A 27,500-nucleotide genomic window follows, 5' to 3' on the forward strand; every position below is an offset into this window, starting at 1 on the left:
TATTATTATTATTATTATTATTATTATTAAATAATTTAATTATTATTATTAATTTAATTATTATTATTATTATAATTATTATTATTATCATTATCATTAAATGTTATTATTATTAAATAATTTGGTTTTATTATTATTATTATTATTATTATTATTATTATTGTCCAGACGTTACTGTGGTGGATCAAGTCGTTTGGGAGTTTTTGAAGGGATTTTTGAAAGATCTTGGGATTCTGGATGTGTTGGGACCATTCTAATCCTCCAGACGATGCTTACACCTTCAGAATTTGAATACCATCTCCTCGCAGGTTTTTTTCACAGAAAGTCAAGAGGTTTTATTAATAAGCCTTTGATGCCTCATTCTAAAGATCAAAGTTAAAAAGAAAATTCTGCCATGAATGAGGCATTAAGGGCCTACATGTATTTGAATAGGAGCCAAAGATCATTGAAAAGCAGACATTTTGGAGTAAAGTAAGTCTCAAGGTTATTTAGCAGTGAGAGCACAAGTGCTCTACTAATTGTGGAGACTACAAATTAACTGAAATCAGAACAAATCAAATCAAATGTTGGTTTTTGAAGAGAGGGGAAAAAGCTTTCAAAGCAGAGCAGAGAACCACAAACTCAACCCACATAATTTATGACGTCAATTTGGGAATAGATCCCAGGCCACATCACTGGAAGGCGAGTGCTCTCACCACTGTGCCAACCCTGTTCACCAACCAGTTTCCTCCAGTGTTGTTAGCTTCTAATCATGTTGTTTCATTTGAGTTATTTCTGCCACAGTAGTAACATGGAGTGTTTGTGATTTGGATTGATAGCTCTTCCTCTTTGAACTAAGCATTTATTTTTCTTATTTTCTTCCATTTAGGGAGATTCTGAGCTTAAAATGTTCGAATTATACAGCTGTTATGAAAACCTTCACCTGGAGATTGTAAGTTCAGTCATCTCCCAATAACTTGAACATTGAAGGGACATTGAAAAAGCTTCAAGTGATAGGGAGTTCGACTCGAAAAAGGCAGTCTGTTCATACAGTATATGTTTAAGACAAATTTTACCTGAAAAGCCGAATTAAATACATGAAAAAAGAAAAAGAGAACAACATCTGGCTACACTGTACTCCACCAGAGCACTAGAGTCCATGCAAGTTACCTTTATGGGAAAAAGTTTATAAAACTACCGGTAACCATTACGTCCTGATGCTTCTCAAGTGATTTTTGTAATACAGTAATCACCCGCATATAAGAACAAGTGGATTAAGAACATCAGGCTGAAATTTGGCCAATAAAGCACCATATAAATAAGAACAAATTCAGCTTGATAACAATACAGTACAGTAAAAAGCACTCATTTTGTATTCATTAAGCCATTTTATGCTGAAGAAGGTCGTAGTATTTTGACCGAAACGTCCTTTTTACATAAGTTTTTTAGTCAGTGACAACAAGTTTCTTAATTCTTTTTTAAACAGTACAGTAACTTATATCAAAGTACTATGGTTTTCAGGACCACTACAAACTATAAAATCTATTACAAAGCAGCAGTGTATGTTTATAATTAAACCTCTAGTAGTATAATTTGAATTATTTCTGAAACCAATTTTAAGAACATTTTAAGAACACTTTCCGGCTGATTTCTCACTAAGCACCCCTCAAATAAGAACATGATCAGCCTTAAACCTGAAAAAAGTGTTCTTGTAGTTGGGTGTTTACTGTATCAGTTTTTCCAATTTAAAAGAGTCAACATCAAATGCCACTAACAAAACAAAGTTTATAATAGTATGCATGCATGGTTCAAGTTACTGAGGGTAAAACATTCCACAGAAAAGGATCTGAAGATACCATAAAATTTGTCTGAGTAGATGGGGAGGTTCAAGTTATAGATGGTTCAAGTTACAGACTGTAAAACTGCAGTAAATGCATGATGGAAATCAAGGGGAAAAGGTTAAGTTGGCAAGGGTTCAAAAGATAGGGGACTATGATGAAGGAACATTTTATTATTGGTAGTAGTACCATAACATAATACCAATTTTTATTCATAAAGTATTACATAAATTCAAGAACAAATTTCAATATGAAATTTCATATACTGTTATTTGATTTGTGGTTATTTAATTCTAAGTGAAAGTGATCATAGCAGTTGATTAAGGTGGCTCAAACCAGTTTAAACAATTTGGACAGAGTGACTGTCTTTAATATTGAAGGATTAACTCTGCATTAAGTGCTGTTTCACATTAATTTAAGGCAATGTCATGGTACCAGGTGAAACACCAATAATTATTGCTCTCATTAATGTTACATAGTAGGTTACCATGGCAGCAAAAAAGCCATTTAAAAATGCCCTATTTGTTGTTAAACGCTTATACATCGAAAACGAACTTGGTGACCCCAATTTTTTATTGCTGAAAAGTGATCAGCAGGCTAGGATAAAACTCAGCAAAATTGGAAAAAGTTCTCTAGAGCAGATTCATAGCCACCTTCACAACTGACATGGTACATTATTATGTACCTTGTAAGTTGTTTTGCCAATCACCAATGACAGTAGTGTTTTTAAGAATACTGATACTGGGCCAAGTTATTTGAACCCAATTAACACTTTACCTGTCATAAAACCTGGTTTAATGTTGGTTGCAGAAAAATTAATGCTTACACTGTTGACAGCATAATATTATAGGCTGATAGTAAAGGTAATCTTATACATGTAGGTTAAACTGGGTCAATGGTCAATGGTCAGTGAGTTACAGGGACCAGTGTGTATAACAGCAGTTTTACAAAAAAAGTAATAAACAATAACCCTTATAGCCTCCAGGTCCCAGTTCTTCTGATCCACTGTGCTTTGAGCTAATCTCTTCTTCTGGAGGAATAAGCAGAAGTCTTTTTGAGCAGGCTGTAGAGATCTGGCAAGAAGAGCAAAAACAGTCCAGGTGCAGTATACCAAGAAAGAAACCCCTGAAGTTTCTGTTTGTTTGTTTAGAATTAAGAAAAACAATTCACCTTCTTTATTAGGGTCAATCAAGATGGAGTGGGTCAAAGTTCAAGAGAAGAAACTACTTCAGGACAGGGGCATGGTAAAGACGATCCTAATTTAGTGCCAAGACCCTCTCCATTTCCTCACCCTCAAAAATTGCAGGTGGGTGGCATGGTTGGCTCAATTTCACTTAATCCACTGACTCCTGAACCACCCAACCCCACTCTCCCCACCCCCTCCCAAATTGACAAGTGAAGTCTCATTGCCAGGAGTCAGTGGGTTAAACCATGCAAAACTAAATGCATTCAGATTTAAATTTGATAAAGTTCATGTACAGTTGATGATGGTAAAAACTAACAAGGTGTTTCGATTCTAGTTTTCAAAATGAGACAGGCATTGCATAATCTTTACCCTAGATTACCCCCTTTTTAAATTCTCTGTTGGTACCAGAGATGTATCAAGGTTTTCAAATTTGGGGGTTGACTCCTTTTTGAAAAATTTGGGGGCCCATTGCAAAATTTTGGGGCTCCAGCTAATTAATATTCAAGATTTAATATGCGACCTATCGCCTCTTAATTGCTGCTACAGTACCCTTTCAGATTTCTAATTGCACAAATATAAAGTCTTATCCCTCCCAACGAATATGTACTTAAAATGATCAATTTCTTTGAAACTGTTGTGCCTTGAAATTTAAGGAACACGATCATTTCTCCGTTGTGAGAAATGGGAATGTTCAATTTCCTTGTGAAATAAACAATTCGCATGTTTTTCCTGGCGTTCATAATTTGCATAAACATTCAATTTTTTTTCTGCGTCCAAGTGGACCCTTTGTTCCATATTCTATGCGTCCAAAAGGAAAACAAGTGCGTCCCAGGACGCAATGACGCACTCTGGATACATCTCTGTGGTACTCTTCTTAAAAAGATGCCTGGAATACTGTGATTGCCTTGCAGTAAGGACACTCGAACCGTGAACACTTGACATTTTTGTGTACCTTGTTTTTTTTTTTGACGACACAGAAATAAAGGCTCTTCTTATGATGTATAGTGTTACATGTATAGCATTTTGTAAGTGTAAAAACATTAAATACTCTTGTCAAAAGGACAAGCCCAAATTCTATAGTCACTAAAAAAAATGTACAAAAAAGTATCAATGGTTTGAGTGTCCTCACTGTAAAAGGCTTGGAATATAGGAAACATCAGCTTTTGAGTCATGCTAGGGAATAATATTTATTTTAAGAACAAATAAACCTAATTTCTTTTCTTTTTGGCTAGTTTGTTTTTCCAGATAAGGAAGAGACTTCCCTCTCACTCAGCTTTGATGAACATATTTCAGCTGAATGTTCACCTGATGCCTTTGCAAATCAGCAAGTTCTTCAAAAAGCACATCTAACGATAAAAGAACTGCAAAGTCCCCCTCAGGAACATCTGTCCCAAAGGATTCAACATGACCAAGAAAATAACCAGTTCATGCTCCAGAGAGAAATATCACAAGGCTTTCCAAAGGGAATGGTTAAAGTAAAGCAATATACAAATTATTCCGTCATGCAAAATTTGCCATCAAGGGAACCCCTGAAACAAATTTTAGCTCCAAATCAAACGCAGACTAAAGGGAACAGCAACCAGCACATGAAGATATCCAGGAAACCTTGTGCACTGAAAAGTGTAGGTGACAAAAAACTTCCCAAACCTACAAGTAAGCCAGAGAAAAGAAATGGTCACCGCGCTTCCAGTTTGAATTTTGGGGTAGGTCCATCTCTTAAAAACAGTGATAAAGTACATGAAACTGGTTTAGGAAGGCAACAAATGAGGCAAAACCCGCTGGAAAAGAAGAAGGAGGGAAATGAACATCTTCAAAGTGATAAAGTAGGTAGGAGAACCTTGGGGAATTTTCAAGGAGGTGAAAATGGGCCAAGACAGCAAGATAGTGTTAAAGAAACCATATCCTTTCCTTTACCCACCAACCAAGCACAGAGACCTGTCTTGGAAACAGTCTTTGAAGTTACAACACCAGATGGAACATTGAACAAGACCATGGATGAAACAGAGATAGAGCGCCATATAACTGGAATGAGTGAGATGTCTCGAAGTCCTTTGAGTCTGCCTCACTTTCAGGTGGCTGTAGGTGATGCTTATGAGGAGACTTGCACCAAGAATACTGATGGTTGTCAAAGGGGCAATGACCGTAGAAAAAGGTCAACTATGCTGGTAACCAGTGGAGAAGATTTTAACAAAGAGAAATCAGGCAATGTTGAAGAATGTACATCTAAGAAGATTGCAGATAGTGTTGCAGAAAACCAGTTATGTGATTCACTGGGTACCAGTCTGCAGCATGAGGGGCAGAAGAAGAGTAGACAAAGTCAGCAATCAAAAGGCATGGACAAGAGCACTGTTGACAAAAGCCACGAAGGATCGCTTCAAGAAGAGCAAGTTGTATTTGTTGAGACAGGGCAGTCAAGTGAGAAGGATAAAGCAAAAGATATCACCACTCCGGATCCTTATGCACTTCTTTTGAGACAAGAGGCTCAGCTGAGACTACTTCAGGAACAGGTACCTTATACAAATGTTGGTTATTGATAATGTTACCAGACTAATGTTAAGTTTCTAAGTTTCATGGGCTAATTAATTTTCAAAGAAAATCTTTCATTAACCCTATCATTTAATGCTCTTGGTGTTTTGAAATGTTTCATGATTTTCTCCTTTAGTACCCAAATACAAAACTACCCCCTACTGCTTGCAAATACAGTATTGCTAAATGTATGTAATCATTGTGACTAAAAAATGCATGTTAAAATCAATTCACAGATTAAGTGGATCATAGTGTTGAGACTACAGTGATGAGACGAGTTTGTTCAATCTGTAATTCACTCTTCCATTCCTTCTTCTTTTTTGTTCTTCTTATTCCTTCCAATTTACATGTGGTACGTTGCCTCAGATTTAAAGACTATATCAATAACTACAGTATGTGAACATCTGTGGCAGGTCCCTTATCAAACTGAACTTTCTCCCTTCATACAATTGGTTACCCATTTCAGTTACTATAGGTTATAGTGTTGAATGTAATTTATGTGTATAAATTTCTAGATTTTTTTTGTTTCCTTTAAAACTTGGCCTCACATGCACTTTAACTGCTTTGGTGTACAGATGTGCTTTCAAGACATGACCTGGCTATTTATTTATTTATTTATTTATTTTATTTTTACAGATCAAACTCTTGTTGGAGCAACAACCTACTCCACTCCCTAACCCAAATGCCCTACTTACTCCTCCTAGAACTCCTCAGTTTGACAGTTCCTGTCCTAATGGAAACAGAAAATTGCCCAATCACTCACCTGTGTCTATGGTAACAGCATGCACCAACACAGGTGAGAGTTTGTTACTTGGAACACCCATAAAGCCAAATGGCAAGAAGTCGGCTGCCACATCACCAATAAAAGAACAAGAAATGAATCACAAAGAAAGGTAAGAACACTATAGTGCCCTCACATTCTTCGCAAAACTTGTCATTTCACATTGAGGCTGCTAACAGTCCTTGAGTCAGTCGAACTGCCCTCTTTAGTGACGCAAGGGGAGAATGGGCATAGAGAGATTCACTCCATCCCCATTCTCCTCTTGGCTTGCTTGCGCGTAACTGAAGCGGGTGGTTTGACGAATCAGAAGGGATTGCTAGCAGTCAATTTCACGTTCATTCTGCAAAGCAGAGAAAACCAGAAATACAAGTAATTAGATGCTTATGGATTTCAACAAGTTTCACAAAGTGTCCCTTTGCTCTTCTTCCGAACATCAACATTAATTTTGTCTCATAATACTCACAATTAAGGTATTTTGAGTATGATTATGCAGGAAATGTAGATCTTGACATGTGTCATTGAAATCCAAAAAGAAAATTGGGGGTAACCACACATTTTTCCAAGATAATTCATGAATAATAATTGTAAAAAGCTTTAAAATACAAAGCAATGTGTGGCATTCTTTCTCAAATTGAAGCTTAATTATCTCTCAAAAATGCATGGGTTCCCCCAATTTTCTTTTTGGATACCAAGACTACTTACTAAGATCTACTTTATCCCGATAGTTTTAAACCGCGCAAAAATATCCCTGTATTAGTAAGCATCACTGATAGGAAACTCGAGTATCTCGAGATGCGCAGAACGTATGCGCAATAACAATAGTAGGCACCATCCTTAATGTCACAATGTGTCCCGCAAATGCTTCTCCTCAAGTAAAGATAAACGTACAGCTCCTTTTACCTTAACAAGCTTGCTGCATAACGGTCGCCTGGGGCATCTTATTTGCAAGTGCGGGCAACCAAATTTCTGAACAAGTAGCCCGAACAGGCACCTTACTTGATTCATCCTCACTTTCTTGTAAATATGATCCCAGCTGGAATAAATTAATTAATTCTGGTTTCTTGAAAAAATGACTCTGGCTAGTACCTTTTATTGTTGGAAGCTGGAAGGGCTCCTGGACAATTTTCTTAGGCAGCCACTTTGCCTAACCGAAAAATAACACTAAACTTTACCCTTACCTTATTATTGGAAATAGGTACATGTAGCAAAGGCTAAGACTTAAAGGCACACTTCGTGTTGGTATTGTTTTGTTGTGTTCCTATTGGTATCATTGCTGTCCCTGTGTAATTCCTTATGTGTGATTTCAATTTGCTGTAGGGGAGCAACCACTCTCAAAACTTGGAAAAGTACTTACAGGTGTCTTGGCAGAAACAAGGCGCTTAAAAACTTTCTCCCTTGAATAACTTAAAATATTCCTTGAACAAGAAAATTTGGGGCTTAGACTCACATCTTAAGATCTTTGAAAAAAGGTGAGGCCATGTCGGTGAGGCAATATTTATACTGACTGTTAACCAATTGACTTCTAGATTGCCCCCCACCCCCACCCCCCAATAGTTTTTCAGTGAATGTAGAGCTTGTTAACCAGTTTGTTTCCTATCTTAGATCTGAAGAACTGAATCAACACGACTCGAAGGAATCACAAAGACATGACTCATCTATTAATCCTGAAGAGTTGAGGAATCAGTTGCTGAACCTGGATGACCCAAGTCAGACCCTAGCTTCCTCACTGCATGCTGTTGACATTCCAAGCTTTTATGAGAGTCCCTCTAACAGAACTAGTCCCAATCCCACTCACCAGGCTAGTAGAGAAGGCATGGAAACAAGTTTTACCAGTCCTGTGCTTGGTGAGCTACACGTACAGTGTAAAAGGTTATTGCAGTCATGAAGAGCTGAGGACGTTGGTATTCAAACCCAATTGACCATAACCCTAATGAACTTGTATACACCAAGGCTGCTGTCTAAGCAAATTTTTCCCGAGCCCTTCGGGCTTCCAACATGGAAAGTTTGTAGCCTAAGTCATTTTTTCAAGAGCCCAGAATTAATTAATTAAAAGTGAGGATGAATCACCTTGTGATAAGCCAGGTGCCTGTTCGGGCTACTCGTTCAAAAATTTGGTCGCCGGCGCTCGCAAGTAAGGCGCCCCAGGCGACCGTTAGGCGGCAGCCTTGTACACTGTATACACTTTAGCCCATTGACTCCTCAACTGCCCCCTATTGATGAGAAATTTCGTTTGGTGTTAGACAGAGTAAAATCAACTTAGCCTCACTCCCAGGAGTCATTGGGTTGAATGGGGGTTCCCCATTGACGTGTCAAATAGTCTGGTGTTAGACAGAGTAAAATATTAAGTCTGGCTGGTTTTGGCTGGTTTAGGTGTCAAAGTGGGGGGACCACCCCCATTGACAAGTACCGGTAAAATTGTCTGGTGTTAGACAGACTGAAATCTGCTAAGTCTCTCTCCCAGACGTCATGGATTAATAATTACGGTAATTATTTTTATTGGTACACTGTACCTTGGCCACTATTTAAGAGATTCAATGGCTAACCTTTCAAGCATTTGCCTTCCTTATTCAATCTGGCCAAGGGGGCTGTTGGCCTTTGAACCTCTTTAAGTTTAACTCAACACAACAGTCCAGCTTCATTTTCAAAGCAAGTCTTAAGTGGGAAATTCTTGTGATATTGTATTTACTTAAATGCACAGTACTGTAAACTAACGATTTCTCATACCTGTATTGTGGTTATACAGTCATGTATATAATGCTTCAGTGATCAAGTTGAACTTGTCTAAAAGTCAAGCTACACTGTAGTAACATTTTACTGTCGCTACATGTATAACTACATTTTTAAAGACTTAATCGGCTAACTCAGTGTTGTACGCAATTCAGATCTCCTGGGATTAAGATTCTTTGTGTATTGTATTTGCATGATAATGTAGCTTTCATATTTAAATGATATGGAAACATTTGGAACCAAACGTTTTATTCCCAAAGGGTTTGAATTAGGTATAACATCGAGTTAGCCGATTTGGTCTATTTCCATAGAAATACTACCTTATGTGTTGCAGCCAAGGTAGCTCATCTTGGGTTCAAAAATAGCTTGCAGCTGGCAAAAATTGCCACCTTCTTTGTTCTCTTGGTCAGCTAGTCTACTGCAATGTTGACAAATTTCTAGTTTTTAAAGAAACTGTGGTGCTGCGTCGGTGTGAGAATGAAACAGGAAAATTTGGTTTTATCAAACGTGTTGATAAAGGTCGAATACCATCATGAATGCTGTGGAAAGCTGAGGTTTCGAGCGTTAGCCCTTTCGTCAGATGAAGGGTTCTGACGAAGGGCCAATGCTTGAAACATCACCTTTCAGTGGTATTTCGACCTTTATCAACACATTTGATAAAAACAAATTTTACTGCAATGTAGGTTTGCATTATTATACTTTGCATACTTTTCAAATAAAGCCATTGACTTCTAAACCTTCTGATAATAGTATAAACACAGTCAATTATGCCCTTTTTGGGTTTTAGGTGAAAGTGCAAGCATTCTGATGGATCAGAGGCAAACGGAAAATAAACAAATTGCACCTGTTGCAGACAAAGAGAGCATGGGCAAGAAATCTAATCATGTCAGCTTGTTGCAGAGGAATGAGCGCCAGTTCTACGATAATCTATTGGTACTTTATGACAAGTAGTGACATGGGCAATTCATCGTTAGTTGTTAGGGAAGAATCCAAGAGTTTGATGGGTCGTGAAAGACGATGGAATTACATGTATCAGACAAACCTGATTTTCAGGCCAGGAAATTCATGGAAAGTGAATAAGTCAAGAATTATGAAAAATGCTCCTAGCTGTAATGATGGAATTTCCCATATGTATTCTCAGACTGAATTATGATCTGTAATGAGGATTAAGGGAAAAGTACTCCTTGAAAATTCCTTTACCAGACCTCTATTTGTTGATAAGTTTAATACAAACTAGACCCTCCGTGAGGGTACACTGGGTTGCCTGTGGTACGTGCAGCCCCGGAGGTGGGGGGGGGGGGGGGACTCCCATTTGGAACACACGGGGATGCTAGTCGGAAATTTTAAATTTAACCCCTGAAGGAGACCATCTGGGCGTGGCTCAAGCTTTTTGTGACTCCTAAAGGAGACCAATCTGGGCGTGACTTAAGCAAATTTTGACCTTGGCGGCTTAAAATATTGGCGCTTTGCCCGAAACACCCTAAGCGAGACCAAAATCCAAAATTTACACCCCTAAGCGAGACGACGAGCATCCCCGTCTGTTTCATATGGGAGTACCCCCCCCCCCCCCCCCCCCGGGCTTGCAAAAACTAACCAAAAGGTAATTAACAGGTCCTCACACGTTCGTACGACGAAACAGATCCTTTTCTGAGGTTAAAAACCTGGCTACTGGCCTAACTCTTCTTCCTACTTTCCCAACCGCGAGAAAACCGCGGTAAATCAGCCATCGCCAAAAAATGTTTTTTTTTTCTCAAAAAATATTTAAGTTAGGGGGAAAAAATACATCATTTTAAAGCTAAGAAAATAAGCTTTCCAACAGCATATAACTTATTTACAGAAAACTGAAACATTTTATAAAAGCGAAAGTTGAACGAAAAAATTTAAGAAAAATAACAGTAAAATATGTTTTCTAGGCAAAATTTGGTCATTTTAGCGTTGATTACGAATTTTTGGATGCAAAACTAATATTTTCTGCAATTTATCTGCATTCTTGGACATAAATTCGACCGAAAACTGATAAGGCACGAATATTTTTAGATTTTTAGGAATAATAGATAACGTGGTTCAATGCGTAATGTGATAATGCGATAAAAGTGTCAAATTTGCGACCCATTGCTAACGGCAACGGAAGCGATCGCATTACGAATAATTAACCTCTGTTGCCAAAAACCACTCAAATAACCGGTCAGTGTAAACTGCAGACTGCAGACCAGGGATAAAATGCAGACTGAGGGTAAAATGCAGACTGCAGACTGTGGGTTAGTAAAATAATAATGAAAAAAGAGTTATAAGAGTGTTAGTAGCCGTTTGTACTTTCACACTGAAACCCCAACACAGCTTCCATCGCTTTGGTTGCCCCACCGCATGTTTTATCGAACTCTGTAAGAATTGAAGCTGTTTGAATCCTTGTTGTTGTTTGAAAAAGGACAGTTTCGTTAAGTGAGTTGCTTTTAGGCAAAGAAGTCACCACCCCGTAATTCATATGCCCAAGATACCGGGTTTTTGTAAGTTTCTTTTTCTGTCAAGTGTGATAAAGTTTGACAATGAAATGAGCGAAGTCAAAACAAAGATCACAATCGCCCAACTCTTGTTTATGCAAAGTCAAAATTTACTCTCCAAGACGTGTACAACGTGATTTATCACCAGGTAATTCCATCATTTTGGAAATAGCAGCTACTTTATTATTCATCTGCGTCACAAGTTTTCACTGATTTTGGGGCTCATTTTGTTGAAACTCAAGCACGCTTCCAACAGGCCTGTGAACCCTTCCTGCTTACAGAGCAATACTAAAAAACTTCTCCCATATCACATTTGAACCTTAAGCTCGAAAATTCAATACACAACATGATATTATAATTCACAAAGGCAGAAAATACCACAGAATCCTTTTCCAGCGAAAATTTTATTGAAACAAACAACATATTTGCTCTTAGAGGCGAAAACCTCTTCCTATTTGATTGCGTGCGTGAAGACAAGAAACTCAATTGTGTCAAATTACCATGTACTTCAGGTAAATACTGCTCACTTTGATTTCGTCTCGACGGGCGATAGATTGTTGTCGAAGTCCAGTACTCGTCGCTTTTGAGATTCATGCCTAGTTTATCCAACTGACTTTCCATTATTGAGCTCCATAAGGGTATATTTTGTTTAAGGATCCACTAAAACGCCATTCGCGTTGCATGACTTTCGACGCCATTGCAGGCTAAGTTAATGATTCTACTGTGTCCACAAGAGAAATCTACGCAGTTCCACTACCCTCTCGATCCTAAGAAAATACGCGCAGAAGGCTCTATACACAAAGACACTACTTACCAGGGGAGTGACAGGCAAGACTTTTACCGACACGGAAAAAAAAAAAAAAAAAAAAACGAAAAAAAAAAAAAACGAGATGCTTCTGTGAAGCATACACTGGGTTGCCTGTGGTACGTGCTACAGAAAATCAGAAGGCACTGAATTGTGTGGTATTGAAATACAGCATTCCAGTCTCTGAAGAATAACAAATAAAAGAGAAGCGAGAAACATTGGCTTCTGGGCTGACATGTTGATAATTTTCAAGTTCCCTCACAACTTCTGTTTACCACAAGTGTGCCCTCTGAGCATCTGAAGGCTTTCTAATAGTAAAGTTCACTGAAGTTAAGCCCTGCCGGGCGGGGTTAGTGTTTGGATGGGAGACCAAAATAATGTACCCCTCTTAAAACAGAAGCATCGGACCGAAAATACTATTAACTCTAACAAATGCGAACTCAGCAAGGTACAGATCTTGTTAGCTTGCTTTATGCAAAACAAATATTGATGAAAAAGCAAATAACTATTGATACACAGTTTTCAGAAAGAGCAGAAGGAAGTTTCCCGGACGGTCGATCGAGAATAAAATATTTACGACATCAAAACAACATTAATTTTGAACCGTGAATATAGAATATAAAAAGTTACGATCAGCGACAAACATTTTGGGAGATTTTTGCTACGTTCAAGTAAATTGCAAAATCGAAAGTGACATGGCCGGAATTCAGCGGGCGCCGTGATTAAGTTACCGCTGTATGTTTACTCGCCAAACAGTGAAGCATCTGTATCAGATGATGGCAAGATACCGGGTTTTTGTAAGTTTCTTTTTCTGTCAAGTGTTATAAAGTTTGACAATGAAATGAGCGAAGTCAAAACAAAGATCGCAATCGCCAAACTCTTATTTATGCAAAGTCAAAATTTACTCTCCAAGACACGTACGACGTTATTTATCACCAGGTAATTCCATCATTTTGGAAATAGCAGCTACTTTATTATTCATCTGCGTCACAAGTTTTCGCTGATTTTGGGGCTCATTTTGTTGAAACTCAAGCACGCTTCCAACAGGCCTGTGAACCCTTCCTGCTGACAGAGCAATACTAAAAAACTTCTCCCATATCACATTTGAACCTTAAGCTCGAAAATTCAATACACAACATGATATTAGAATTCACAAAGGCAGAAAATACCACAGAATCCTTTTCCAGCGAAAATTTTATTGAAACAAACACCATATTTGCTCTTTGAGGCGAAAACCTCTTCCTATTTCATTGCGTGCGTGAAGACAAGAAACTCAATTGTGTCAAATTACCATGTACTTCAGGTAAATACTGCTCACTTTGATTTCGTCTCGACGGGCGATAGATTGTTGTCGAGGTCCAGTACTCGTCGCTTTTGAGATTCATGCCTAGTTTATCCAACTGACTTTCCATTATTGAGCTCCATAAGGGTATATTTTGTTTAAGAATCCACTAAAACGCCATTCGCGTTGCATGACTTTCGACGCCATTGCAGGCTAAGTTAATGATTCTACTGTGCCCACCAGAGAAATCTACGCAGTTCCACTACCCTCTCGATCCTAAGAAAATACGCCCAGACGGCTCTATACACAAAGACACCACTTACCAGGGGAGTGACAGGCAAGACTTTTACCGACACGGAAAAAAAAAAAACTAAAAAAAAGAAAAAAAAGAAAACAAACAAACTAAACGAAGACCTCGACTGGGTTTGCCTTATAAGGCAACCCAGTAAAAAGAAAACAAACAAACTAAACATAGACCTCGACTGGGTTTGCCTTATAAGGCAACCCAGTAAATATGATTTCCATGGAATATTGTAAAATTCAAAGTCTGAAATTGGCAAGATTCCTTTCTGAATAAGGGAGCCAAGTTGTTGATACAATTAATTGGACTGGTAAAATATTACTTTATGATTGATATTGCATTAAAGAAATTAATGAAATATACATTAAGGAATGAAGACATAAGGATAACAAGAGCAGGTGTATCTTTACAATGTCTGCAGTGTACAAGTAAAAGCATTAACCTCACTTGATTGATTTTCTAACCAACAGAACCAAGTAAAGCAAATTCTTGATCACCAAGATCAAGACGAATCCCATCCTTTGGAACATAAAAATGAAAGAACGGCACAATCCAACCAGTCGACAGAGCCAACACGTGAGGAGGTCGTCATGGCAACAATAAAAGAACTAGATAAAATTAAACACTCAACACTTGGAACTGGAAACATGGAATATTCAAAGTGAGAGAGAGTTCTGTTTATTGGAAATAACAAGTTTCAAGGACTGATTGTAACAAGGAGCTAATTAATTAACCTTCCATGTTAAAATTCCTTTACCCCATTCACCCCTGAAGCCGCCCCATTGACAAGTAAAATTGTTTGGCATTACTTGATTTTATCTCTGCAGTTCAGTATATGGTTCATTTCATATAATTATCATTAATTTTTGTTCATTGATTCATTCCTCACGGGAAAATTAGAACCCACAAATGACCAGCTCCCGTCAGTGGCTTTAGGGGTCAGGTGGTTGGAGCATCGCACAGGTATCGTGAAGTCACAGGTTTAAACCCCATTAAAGTCCTGGGTTTTTCAGGCTTCTCTGCTAAAATTGCGTCCATAACTGTGAGGATCATAGCGTTACTTGATTTCATATCCACACTTTAGTGTATGGTTCATTTCATATATCATTTTGTTCACAGTAAAATCTATAAGTCACACTTGAGAGGAAATGGTTAATAAGTAATTGATACTGGTTATTAGTTGAAAGCCAAGATGTCTCAATGATGTTGATATGCATACTTGCTGCAAGTGCTCATTGATAGCCTGGAGCTAGTGGAAAAACTGTCAGTCTGGCATGTGGAATGGAATACCCTGATAGATTCCAGTTTTAAAGATTAATAACTCAACTGGTTTCAGTCTAGCTACTAAAACCTCTGGGTGGCGAACATCAGCAACAACTTACTTGAAAAGTAAACATTTCCATGCACAACGAAAAGCGTTTTACCTTTGCTTTTTTTTCTTCTTCAGATCACCAGTAAGTGAAAGGCATTGGCCACTACACAGATCGCTGTCACTAAGTGCCATTCCAGACCATCCTCGCATCAACTACATGTCTTTCTCAGTCGATGAAACCCTTGATGAAGTCTTAAGTGAAGCTGATCTCCATCAACTACATGAACTTCAACCAATCAGTACTCACAGCAACAAAAACACTCGTGATAGGGCTGCCACTTTCAGTGCATTTCAAGAGGACAAGAGTATTCTTTCCAGAAAAGGATCCGTTGAAAAAGACCATCTGTGTGACTCTAGGTCTCTAACATCAGTGGATTACACTTGGAATAACTTATCCATGGCCACTAAGGACTACTTGGGCAAGTATTGCTTAGCTCCAAGAGAGCTTGTGAAATCTGGTGACTGCAGAGTGGACAAGCAGCTACCAGAGGCAACAAATGGACAAAAAGGACCAAAAACGTCTTTTGCATCACAGGGATGTAGTGTGCCACCCAGTACACCAGAGCCTGCCAAAAAGAATGATGGTGATTCCCAGATTTTAGACATCACACGACTCAAGAAACTACCAAAGTTGTTTTGAGAGTTTCCAGAGCTATTGATTGAGATACATCTACATGTACCTAAAGAAGAAATTCCATCCCATTGTGTGTGCTTATAAAATTATGCACCTATCAATGTTAAGCCCCAGGGAGGGGGGTCGGGCTAACCACATGAGGTCTGTCCCCAGGGTAGGGATTTTGATCGTATACATGTGACATCCCCAGGCTAGCCAATTTGATCGTACAAAGGACATTTTGACCAAGGGGTGGGGAATTTGATTTTTTTTAAAATGAAAATGTCAAAATCCCCACCCCATGCCCGACCCCCCCTCCCTGGGGCTTAACATTGATAGGTGCATTACAATCTCTGTCTCAAAGAGGTAGCCACAGGAAACCTGGATGGTTAAGCTGGGGGTTAATACACCAGTGGGTGGGTCTTGATACATGCTCCCTTGTTTTATCAGGGCAGGTCTTCCATTATGTTTGGTTTTAGACTCTAGACCCCATGTGGAACAATGTGTCAGTGACTGTAACCATTCACAAAGTAACTTCAAAATGTTTTTTAATGTCTGAATCACTTACTCCATACAAAAAAATAATTACATGTAACTTTGGAATGTTTGAAACACGTCCCTGTTACAGGTTTTTTCTAGATGCAAGAACAACTATCAGATTACAGGAGTCTGACAAAATGTTTGACTACTCCTAACCATTTTTCCCTTTAATGCCGTTTCCTCTTCAAAGCGTAAACTGTCTAGTTCTCACCATCTTCCCTACAGTATTTGTTGACTTCTGGATTTATCAAGATCCTTTACAACATCAATAAATCTATTGCCAAGTTCTGCCACTCGTTCATTTGAAGAGGTGATAACTTTTTGCACAGTTTCCATGATTCTTCCTTCAGTCAACAGGGAAAAGTAACGTTTAACTGTGAGGAAAAAAACGTACACTACTGAAGGACTTTCAGTAAAAAAAATAAAGTTCACTTTCAGTGTGCACTACTACAAAGCCAGGAGAGCCATTTATCAATTAATTTTGACCAAGATGTTGGTGGCTTATTGGAAGAAAAGGCTCTTCAAATCAAATACTTTTCAGAGATAATTTTCAAAAGTAATAAGCCAATTCCACATGCAATATCAAAGCTGATCATGTCAGGTGATGACTCAAAAGTGCTCTACAATTTCAAACGTGCACACAACATTCCAAAACGATTGGAGTTTCATTGTGCTTTTGTGGCCAATGCATTTATGTTTTTATTATTTTGAACATCAAGTTAATGATGTTACTTACATGTAACTTATCCAGCTGAACACAAGTGCTCTGCTTACTAGGGACAGTACAAATTCAATTGCTATCTTTATTCCCATGTAAATTAATTCAGCTGTGTGTTAGCCCAAGTATGGAGAAATTTCCTATAAGGGTGGTCAGAGTTTTTCCCTCTCAAGGGCCCATTTTCACTGCAAAGTGGACAGCAAGTGCTTTCAACTCTCCTCCACCTTTTGGTGGATGGTTGTAAACATGCTTCAAAACAAACTAAGAAGCCAACAGTAAGCAGACAGGAAAAATTATTGTTCAGACGCCAACTAAATGTTGTATCCAACCAAAGGAAAACTGTAGCCAAAGCAAAGTTTTTGGATCAGCATCTGCCAATCTGAAAAGCTCAACACTCCAGTGGGTTTGCAAACATGAAAGCAAAAAAATATTCCCTTTGTGCTAAGCATCATCATCATTTGGTCTTAAACCATTCAGCCCCTACACTTCAATTCCATTGGAGGCATTTTATCTCGCAACTTTAACTTTTAGCTTCATTCATTCAATTGTCTTGCTTACCATCTCTTGTGCAGACATGTAGTATTCCCCACATAGCCCACATTTGTACAGCAGGCATTGGACATTCAAGCAGTTGAACAAATGGGTTGAATGACCTGACAAAATCAAACATTTTAATGCCTGGGGTTCATTCCAAGATTCATTTATTATAGAAATGCTATGCCAACCAATAATTATAATCTTTCTCAATGCAACGCATTTGCCAATGTTTTGTGTTTGCAGCAAGCTCCGAACTTACTGCTATTTATACATCCCCAGTTGTTAAAAAGGTGGATAACTCTATCCATCGTTTGAACAACTGGGGCCAGTTGCCTTATGCAATCAAGGATTCAGTGCATGTGCAATGTTTTTGAACATATGTAACTGCACTCAACAATATTATTGACTCCCCCCCCCCCCCTCCCCTCACATTTCTGTGATCCATACCAAAACCTAGCTGCCCCAGTGCCTCAGTGATGTAGTGCAAACTAGACATGTTCTTTTTCAATTTTTTTATACTTACAGTTATTGATAAGTTGATTTAATTTATACCCCTAGACTTTATTCATCAATGGTGGTCAATTTATAATTTTTTTTGTCCAAGTGCAAATTAGCCCACCAAGTCTTGATACCATACAGTGAATTGAAAAGAATTCTTGCTCTAAAATGAAGCTTGGTAGGCTTGTTTGCACATCAGCAAAAGAATAATTAAACAGGTGCCATTTTAGGACTAAGGTCTATTGCTATGAGTCCCTGGTTGCTTTAAACTGAGCTTATACAACAGTCTTTCAAGTAAAGACAAAAAAGATGTACCGATATGCCACAAGTTCATCAGGTGGCAAATCCCAGCTTGTGACTGCATCATCCTGAAAAGGCATCAGAAAACCTGGTTAATTAAACTAGTTTGTCAAAAAATGCCTTTAGGGAGCATAAAGCACAGCACATTTTCAAGCCATGGACTGAAACCAGAAGTGAACATTTTGCATGCCAGGACAGTGGCCTCTCCAAGATTTTAAAAAATTGCCCTGTAACAGTGAAAAGATACTAGCAATGTTAACGTGGTGGCATCAAGACAAATTAACAATAAAAACAGCTAATTTCTGGTTGCCGTCTGTGGCTTAAAGACATCACATGCTTTTAAAAGCTCCCCATTGACCAACTGCCAGAGTTTTTGACATTTTATGGCTATGGATAATGATTTATCAATAAAAAGACAAGGTGGAAGCCTAGTTGATCATTATTATTAGTACAATCTCCTATGTGTACGTCAAATACTTTTGACAGCCCTGCATCAATTTCGGTATGACTGAGATTTGAAATAGTATTTTTAAAATTAACAAAAAATCCAAAGAACTATTGTCTGAAATTAATGTGCATGATTACACAAATATTAAAATAAATTATCTGAGAAAATTCTCTTCATGAAAGTGATAATATTAGCATATGAAAAACAGGTCCTTAGTTACATGTAATAACTCTAACCTGCAGCTTGAAATTTTGTCAGCCTGACTACCTACCAATTTGAGAAGCATGACTTCTTTGATATTGAGAGGCAGCAAGTCATTGTTAGACCAGTTCAACATCACATTGGACAGAATCCCACCACAAAAATATGCCAATTGAATGAAACCACCTTCCAACAAACACCTTTGGCAAAAGCAAATTAAAATAAAAATTTCATCCAAAAAGTTGTTAGAGCTTACAATGTAGTGGCAGTCAGATGCAACCCACTAAGATGTGGTGATCTGCCATGCTTGTAACAAACTTTTAAGTATTGATGCACTGTGCTTTAATTCATTGACTCCTGGGAGTGAGGCTTCTCTTCTTTTCAATGCCAGACTATTCTACTAGGGGGGGGGGGGAAAGCCAATTTAATAATTGTAACATGATTTTGTTGTTATTGGATAAAATGTTCTATCACATCGGCATACACTGGATTAAGGAATCAGGGGGAGTCAAAACAGCTTAGTGGTCATCAAATGTGCCTTCCACCTCTGCCAACTGTGTTAAACTCTCCTCCTGAGGTTGTATGTGGGCTGACTTTCAGTCAATCTCAAATCTCAAGGGTTTTTCTCTGCGTACTCCAGCTTTCCTCCCTCATGAAAAGCGACTCTCAGTCAATTATATCTGCTTGCAGCCGGATACCCTCAATAGGGATAACCTCTGGTATCCTTCTCTTTCATTGAACTGAATGAATCAAGTTCACATTATTATTATTATTATTATTATTATTATTATTATTATTATTATTATTATTATTATTATTATTATTATTATTATTATTATTGTCATTATTATTATTATTATTATAAGCAGGCTTGAAACAGTTTTCAGCTGAGTGTGCATGCTTTAAAGCCAACACTCGTGACAATACTTATGCTGCTCACGTCAGTTCATGAATCAAAATTCATTATACTGGAAATTAAAATGACCTTTAATAGGGAAAACCAGAAATAAACTTAATCATGAGAAATGTTGAGCAATATCTCGGAATTGTGCTTGGTGACCTACCCTGATTTTTTGCATACAAATATGATTCAATCCTTTGCATACTTAAAGAAAATAATTGTATCTTGTGGACATTTTTGTTACATCTTTGTCACACTCAATTTCTACAAGATCAATATGTTTACTGCAAATTAGCTAAGAGAATTTGACTTGGTTGTACCACTGACATGGCAAGACACCCTTAAAAATTTTGTACAATAGTATTAGTCAAATATCAAAACGTTTGAGCTAGAGTATAATCCTCTTTCATTGAAAACCCGCTGTTACCTGTAATGAACCCTTTCATGCCTTCTTAAAGGGGACAGTCTTTGAGTGCACCTAGATAATTTTATGTTACATGAAACTTGAATGTTAAAAAGATTCTGTACCCTAACAAAGTCATGAACTCCTCTGTAATGAGATGCTTCCTTAGCTCTGGAACCTCAGCAATATTATTCTAAAAGACATGAAGGACTGTTACGTTCAAGATTGTTTTCTTTGGCTGAAATTATGGACCAGGGATGGCGCAGTAGTGAAAGCACTTGGCTCCCGCCAATATGGCCCAGGTTCAATTCCAAGATTTGGCATCATATGTGGGTTGAGTTTGTTGGTTCTCTACTCTGCTCCAAGAAGTTTTTCTCTGGGTACTTTGCTTTCCCCCTATCCTCAAAAGGCAACATTTGATTCAATTTCACTTCCATTCATTTGAGTGGATTTCAATTTACAGAGTCCCCAATCAGTAGTGTGGTAGCTCTCGTAACGTATAATTTGATTGGCTCGATACGCAAGCGGTAATTAGCAGCTCTGGTAACCTGCTATTGTTTGGTATTGTGAACAGCTTCTATTGTTTAAGTCTAAGTCATTGTTTCAATTGTTTAGTCTTTGTTTTTGGGTTAGGGTATCGAGCCAATCACATTATACATTACGAGAGCTGCTACATGACTCTCCCCAATTAGCACCCTGGCACTAGAAGGCTTTATATACACTGAAATAAAGTTCCTTTCCTTTGAATTTATCTCCAAGTTTAATACTTCTTACCAGTGTTCCTAAAATCTTTTTCTTGACAATAATGTGTTGATCTTGGACTCCTTCTCTAAATACCTGTTAGGTATAAAATATCAAACACACATTGAAATGCCTGTGCAACTCAATTGTAACAGTGCTGCGTGATAAGTGCTCACTGCACTTTGCATTTCCTCCAATCTTATCACTTACGTTTAGTGCCTGTGTCGCTAATTCCAGACCTCCTTTCTCAACGAACAAATGACAGGTTTTAGGTGTCTCATCTGCAGGTAGAAGTCAGAACGTAAAAATGAATTTTGATTTTGCTCTATTAACAAAGGGACTGTGGGGACAAAAGTTTTTACAGAGAGCTGGATAATGCAATCACAACATAGTGATGAAATGTTGAAAGCAAATTATTGTGAGCTAAGGGCACGGCCCCTCCCCAATGGAAGGGTGACCTTGCAAGGTCTGAGAAGGGAGACTATCACTAAAGCAGCAGCCCCACAACCTTGTCACCGTCAACCCCCAATCTTTGCCTTTCAGGATCAACAAAAAACACAACAACACCTATAATCATAGGCAACCCAAGCTCGTGTCACTACAGACAGCCGTTGAGAATTTAAACGCATTATAAGACTTTGTATGGGAAATAAAATACAGTCGATTGTGAAGCCTAAAAAATGCACAAATTATTTAACTTTCATTCAATAAAATGAATCAAAATGACTCACCTCTGGTGTATTCTTGTGCCTTTTGGAGTTTATTTTACAGTTTCGGGAAGTCCGTGTTTTCAAATAAACTCCAAAAGGCACAAGAATACACCAGAGGTGAGTCATTTTGATTCATTTTATTGAATGAAGGTTAAATTGAGCATTTTTTAGGCTTCACAATCGACTGTATTTTATTTCCCATACAAAGTCTCATAACGGGTTTAAATTCTCAACGGCTGTCTGTAGTGACGCGAGCTTGGCCTGCCTATGCTATAATGACAACTCTCATCGCCTGAACTGCCTTATAATTTATTAATTGCTGCTTTTTCCATCTAAATTATGTTGCTCTGTGCCAAATAGTTTGATTGTCATGTCAAACCTAGCTAAGAGGTCACCTTCAACCTTGCTTCCATTATTTTATTGGTAAGAGAGTGCAAGGGACTGAACATCTCTAAATTTCTTGTTTTTAGCATTTGGTGCTGTTTGCATACCTGTTAGATTCCACAGTACACTGAGAGTTAGACTTAATATGTAATCGGGCTGCAAACAGAAAAAAAGATTTCAATAATTAACAACTATTCACCTCAGTGGAGGTGGCTAGTGATACATGGATATTTACCAAGCCGTAAAGTATATACTAAAACAGTGAGATAACATTAATTAAAAGCATAAAAAAGATGATTTTAATTAACTCATTTATTCTTCCAAAGATTACATCATTTTCAGGCACAAATTCCGCGCGACTTGCTTGGAGGTGAAAAGCAAAGGATATCCGGAGTTTGAGTAGCCAATCAGCGCACGCGTTCCACGCTATCCACTGTTTTAGTATATACTAATACTCATTATTACTGATCTCATAGTCATTAATAATTCTCATAATTCTTGAGATATCCAGCAAATAAAATCCCTGGAACTTGATCCTTTAGTTTACTGTTACATTATGATAGCCCGTGATAGAGAGACTTAATCTGTTTTCAAAGAACTGGCAAATGTCAGAATGAAATTTGATTTTGCCAAATATAAAGAAACTTGTGTTTTTTGGGCTCATTTTTTGCCTGTCATCTACAGACATTGGGAAAAGACAACAATTAGATACTAAGCAATAGCCCCTTTGGCACATTTTGTAAACCAAACCTATTTAATGTTTGCCCTGATTTCACCAAGGTTAGCTTAAAGATTAGGGCTAGGATGATTTCTCAAGGTCTTATCATTTTTTTACGTCAATCTGAAGTGAGCATGCAATCCAAGTTGATCTGGTCCAACTTTTGCACCTGCCCGAACAAAGGTTACTTTTTTCTCATCTTCTATTACCTCATTTGAAGCAATTTTCTCTCGAGCAATGTTCAACAACATCAGGATGTTTCTCTCTGATCCGAGAGCCAGAGTTTCAGATGTAGAAATCTAATATACATACAGAAAAACAGCTCAGGAACATATTAAAAAATAACCTATCCTTTCTTCTGGGTCATTTTGGCTCTGTGTATTTGACAAATCACATCACTGCTGCCATTTGACACAAATGGGGCAGTCTATGAAGAGTTATTTGGGTATCTGCCCTGAGGAGCTTGTCCCATTTTTAGGGATGGAGGAGCTTTTTGTATTACGTTTTCCTCATGCATGGCTTTATGTCTATTGGTTATAAACTTTAAGGTTTTAACACTGTACCTTCATTGCAACCAAATTCCTCCATTATTATAGTAGTTAATTTCATTCAGCCCATGCTTAATTCAGGGAACTTACATGTTTTTAATAATAATAATAATAATAATAATAATTATTATTATTATTATTATTGTTAAATTATTATTAATTAATAATAATAATTACTATTATAATTATTATCATCATCACCTACGTCGCCTCACAACCAAGACAAAGAGCCTACAAACCCTCCTTCAAGTAGTCTTCTTCGCTGATGACTGCGCCCTGGTGGCCCACAGAAACATGCCTCCAAGCTCTTCGGCCTCCAAGCTCTTCGGCCTGACAGTCAGTCTTAGCAAGACCAAGGTGCTCCACCAACCTGCACCAAACACCCACCCCCCAGCGCCCACCATTGTCATAGATGACACAACATTTACTAATGTCGAACATCTCAAGTACCTTGGACGTACCATTTCTTGTGACTACTCCCTGGACAAAGAGTTAGGTACAAGAATCGGCAAGGCAAGCCAGGCACTGGGAAGACTACACAATAGAGTACTGGACCAGCACAACATCACGCTGTCAACAAAACTGAAGGTCTACAATGCCGTGGTTCTTCCCTCCCTCTGTATCGCAGACTGAAACTGTATCGCACGCATGTGAAGAAGTTGGAACATTTCCACATGCGAGCTCTCTGATCCATACTTGGTATCCGCTGACATGACCGAGTTACCAACTTAAGGTACTGGACCGTGCCAACTCTACCAGAATCGAGTCCATGCTCCTCAAGGTCCAACTCCAATGGGTGGGGCATGTCATCCGCAAGGAGGAGTTGCGGATGCCCAGGCGCCTGATGTATGGAGAGCTCCAGCTTGGAAAGCGAAACCAAAGCCGCCCCAAGCTGAGATACAAAGACACTGTGAAAGCAAACCTCCAGTGGTGCCACATCAAGCCCAGGGAATTGGAAGAGTGTGCAATGGACAGACCAGTATGGAGAGCCTCAATACACAAAGCTGGGTCCAACTTTAAGGAAGCTCGTAGCCAGAAACTCACTGCTGCCAGAGCACGACGCCACAAAGCAGCATCAGCAGTGATCACAACAACAGATTTCCAGTGCCCCCACTGTTCAAGACTCTGCGCCTCTGGGCTAGGACTGCGGAGCCACCTCCATGTGCATAGATGAGCAGCAAAGCGCAAAGGTCATCATCAGATCCGATGGACAACCACCATCATTATCATCTTTGTGAAATGTATGATCTTTTTCAGGTTAGCTTCCTAAGGGAGCAAGTCATAGCCCATGACCAAAGGTCCCTTTGAGTTTTCTCCATACTCTACAGCTCTAATACTTTTCTCAAATTTCTTGCTGTTCCTATAGTAACGTACACTATAGTTTTTTGGAGTAATGAAATACCAATTTTGACATCGAACTTTCCCAGCCACTTGAATGTCAAAATTGGGATTTCACTACTCCAAAAAACTATGTTACTAGTACACAAACTATGTTACATATTATTACCGGTATTATTATTATTATTATTATTATTATTATTATTATTATTATTATTATTATTATTGTTATTATTATTTCACAATCTAAACAATCTACAAATCTAAAATTAATTTGAAAAAGATAATGAAAATGTCAATGTACCCTACAAGATAAAATTGCACAAAGTTTGATAGCCAGCCTAATGATGGTTTGATCAACGTTGGGACCTGTCAGTGAAGAGAAATTATACAAGGCATCCATTGCACAGCTGAAGGCTTCAAAGTAGCTGAAGGTCTAGGAAACAATAATAATAACATTTATTTTTATAATATCTTCTTAATCTATAGCTTAACAATTTACCAAAATAAAGTTGGAACCAGTGTGTCACAAGGGAATACTTGGGGAAAAAAAACCGTAACTGATTGGTCAAGGCTCTTTGAAAATTTAATAATGACAACATTACTGCATTTAAGGACGGTGCCTACTAATTATCTCTCAAAAATGCATGGTTACCCCCAATTTTCTTCTTGGATACCAAGAGTACTTAATAAAATCTACTTTCTCCGGATAGCTTTAAACCTCAAAATCTTGTTATTTATTACTCGTAACATGGATGTAATCGATCTAAAGATTTTTACACACTTTGTGTTTTGTAAGCATCACTGATTGGAAACCAGAGTATCTTGAGATGCACAGAACATAGTGCAATAACAATATTAGGCACTGTCCTCTTGGACTTAAGTGGGATGTAAGGACAGTAAAACATTAGGCCTAACAAGTGTTTGGCATTCTCTTAACTGACAGTCCTTGGAAGGTCATACAGTAGTTCCCCTGCATTATAAAAGTTTCCTTTAACATTATAATTATTGTAAATAGTTGCAGTCTTGCATCTTGTACATGCATGCAGGTGTGATGTTCTGAAAAACAAGGGGGTAGCTATGCATGATGGCCTGCAATAGTGGTCTCCATTCAACAGCTCAGTTGGTAGAGAAGGTGCAGGGGGTGCAATGACATGTCCATTCCGGGGGTGAGGGGTATTAGGTCTGGGTTAACTCTAACCCTTAAACAAGACCTAATCACCCCCACCCCTGGAACAGATGTGCTGCAGTGCAGGGATAGGCACTTCAACAAGTGACATAGTTGCTCTTTCAAGAAATATGGGACCCTGGTCAGTCTAGTGACATCTGAAGCAGTTCTTCTCAATATTCTTATAAATTCCAGTTAACCCATTGACTCCTGCATGGGGGTTCCTCATTGATGAGTAAAATCGTCTGGCATTAGACAGAGTAAAATACTTAAAAGTATGGCCGGTTTAGGGGTGAATGGATTAATAGGACAGTGAGTGATTACATGGCTTGATAATATGCATGGATTAACAGTCAAGTTCCACTTACTGCCTTTTTGAGGAGTTGACGTGTTTCCAGAATTAACAAGCAATTCCTCGTAAGCTATAATGAGGAGAAAAAAGCAAATTTATTTAAAGTGGTACTATGGTCAAAAAATCATTTCCTGTTTTTCTTCAGATTTTGAAAGCGTGTTTGCTTAACACCTAATTAACTGGAAAAATTTTGAGCTTTGAGTTTTATCCAAAGGCTGTTTATTTTGAGTGTAAGTTTTGGATTTTACGGTCCGCCATTACTCACGTTCAAAACTGGCCAATTGGACCTCAGAGGGTTGGATCTAGAGAAAATGACGTCATTTACTCACTAGCTTAAAATTTCAGCATGTAAACGCAATTTATTATATATGCAAAACACGGGTTGAAAAGTCTGAAAGCCCGAAACTCCCATGCTGCATATTAATTAGGCCGCATTCACACGCATTGCATTCTTAAACTTGTCTAGTGAGTGTTTGACATCATTTTCTCCTTGACCCAGCTCTCTCAAGATTTTAAAGTTAGTAATGGCGGACCAATAAATAAGAAACTTACAGCTAAAATAAACAGGTGTCTTTTTAAAATCAGGACTTAAAACTTGGGTGAGTTAGTGTTTAGTTAACATAGTTTTGAAATCCAAAGGAAAAACAAAATTTTTTTTTGGTCGTAGTACCACTTTAAGTCCAAGACTGAATGCCATTCATGTGACAACACCACTGTGACTTTTGCAGATTGAGTCTTGGTAATCTTTATTGGAGGTTAGTAAAGGAACCCAATGAACTGATAAACTTAATTGTGGCCCTCAGTGCACACCTTCCTCTGTCAATGCTCTGTTTTACAGTTATTTAAAGCCAGTCAGCTACATGGATTAGAGGAAAGTCAAAACAGACATTGGTGGAATGAGACAGGGGTTGAACCAGGGTGCAAAGAAAATTAATTATACAGCTTGCCCTTTGGGCATACCTACAGTATCGGTGTTTAGAATTTACCTTATTGAAACGCATGTGACGAATATTTGCTAAAAAAAAAATTTCTCACGTGAGTACAGGATCAAAACCTTTTGTTTACGTTCCTCGCAAATAATTATGAA

The 27,500-nt window shown here is 38.2% G+C and overlaps 2 protein-coding genes across 6 annotated transcripts in view; one reads left to right on the top strand and one right to left on the bottom strand.

Moving 5' to 3' along the window:
- Positions 1 to 16,734, top strand: part of LOC137974422 (SCL-interrupting locus protein homolog) — a 33,546-nt gene extending 16,812 nt beyond the window's left edge. For 4 of the 5 annotated variants that reach the window (XM_068821374.1, XM_068821376.1, XM_068821377.1 and 1 more), the window contains 9 exons: positions 869 to 931; positions 2,796 to 2,917; positions 3,000 to 3,123; positions 4,236 to 5,510; positions 6,166 to 6,422; positions 7,913 to 8,154; positions 9,825 to 9,970; positions 14,394 to 14,584; positions 15,371 to 16,058. In XM_068821374.1, coding sequence (XP_068677475.1) covers positions 869 to 931; positions 2,796 to 2,917; positions 3,000 to 3,123; positions 4,236 to 5,510; positions 6,166 to 6,422; positions 7,913 to 8,154; positions 9,825 to 9,970; positions 14,394 to 14,584; positions 15,371 to 15,935 — 2,985 coding nt within the window. In that variant the 3' untranslated portion in view covers positions 15,936 to 16,058. Of the gene's footprint in view, positions 1 to 868; positions 932 to 2,795; positions 2,918 to 2,999; positions 3,124 to 4,235; positions 5,511 to 6,165; positions 6,423 to 7,912; positions 8,155 to 9,824; positions 9,971 to 14,393; positions 14,585 to 15,370; positions 16,059 to 16,247 lie in introns of those variants that run through there. The other variant, XR_011117456.1, reaches the window with a different exon arrangement.
- The window catches only part of LOC137974423 (protein zyg-11 homolog B-like), an 18,258-nt gene continuing 7,197 nt past the window's right edge, over positions 16,440 to 27,500 (bottom strand). The window contains exons 6-16 of the mRNA XM_068821379.1: positions 26,430 to 26,483; positions 25,198 to 25,329; positions 23,217 to 23,306; positions 22,397 to 22,445; positions 21,406 to 21,476; positions 21,229 to 21,291; positions 20,580 to 20,647; positions 19,221 to 19,350; positions 18,517 to 18,569; positions 17,725 to 17,819; positions 16,440 to 16,822 (exon numbers count right to left, since the gene is read on the bottom strand). Coding sequence (XP_068677480.1) covers positions 16,668 to 16,822; positions 17,725 to 17,819; positions 18,517 to 18,569; positions 19,221 to 19,350; positions 20,580 to 20,647; positions 21,229 to 21,291; positions 21,406 to 21,476; positions 22,397 to 22,445; positions 23,217 to 23,306; positions 25,198 to 25,329; positions 26,430 to 26,483 — 960 coding nt within the window. The 3' untranslated portion in view covers positions 16,440 to 16,667. The remainder of the gene's footprint in view (positions 16,823 to 17,724; positions 17,820 to 18,516; positions 18,570 to 19,220; positions 19,351 to 20,579; positions 20,648 to 21,228; positions 21,292 to 21,405; positions 21,477 to 22,396; positions 22,446 to 23,216; positions 23,307 to 25,197; positions 25,330 to 26,429; positions 26,484 to 27,500) is intronic.

Source organism: Montipora foliosa, chromosome 10, assembly GCF_036669935.1.
Source record: "Montipora foliosa isolate CH-2021 chromosome 10, ASM3666993v2, whole genome shotgun sequence".
NCBI lineage: Eukaryota > Metazoa > Cnidaria > Anthozoa > Scleractinia > Acroporidae > Montipora > Montipora foliosa.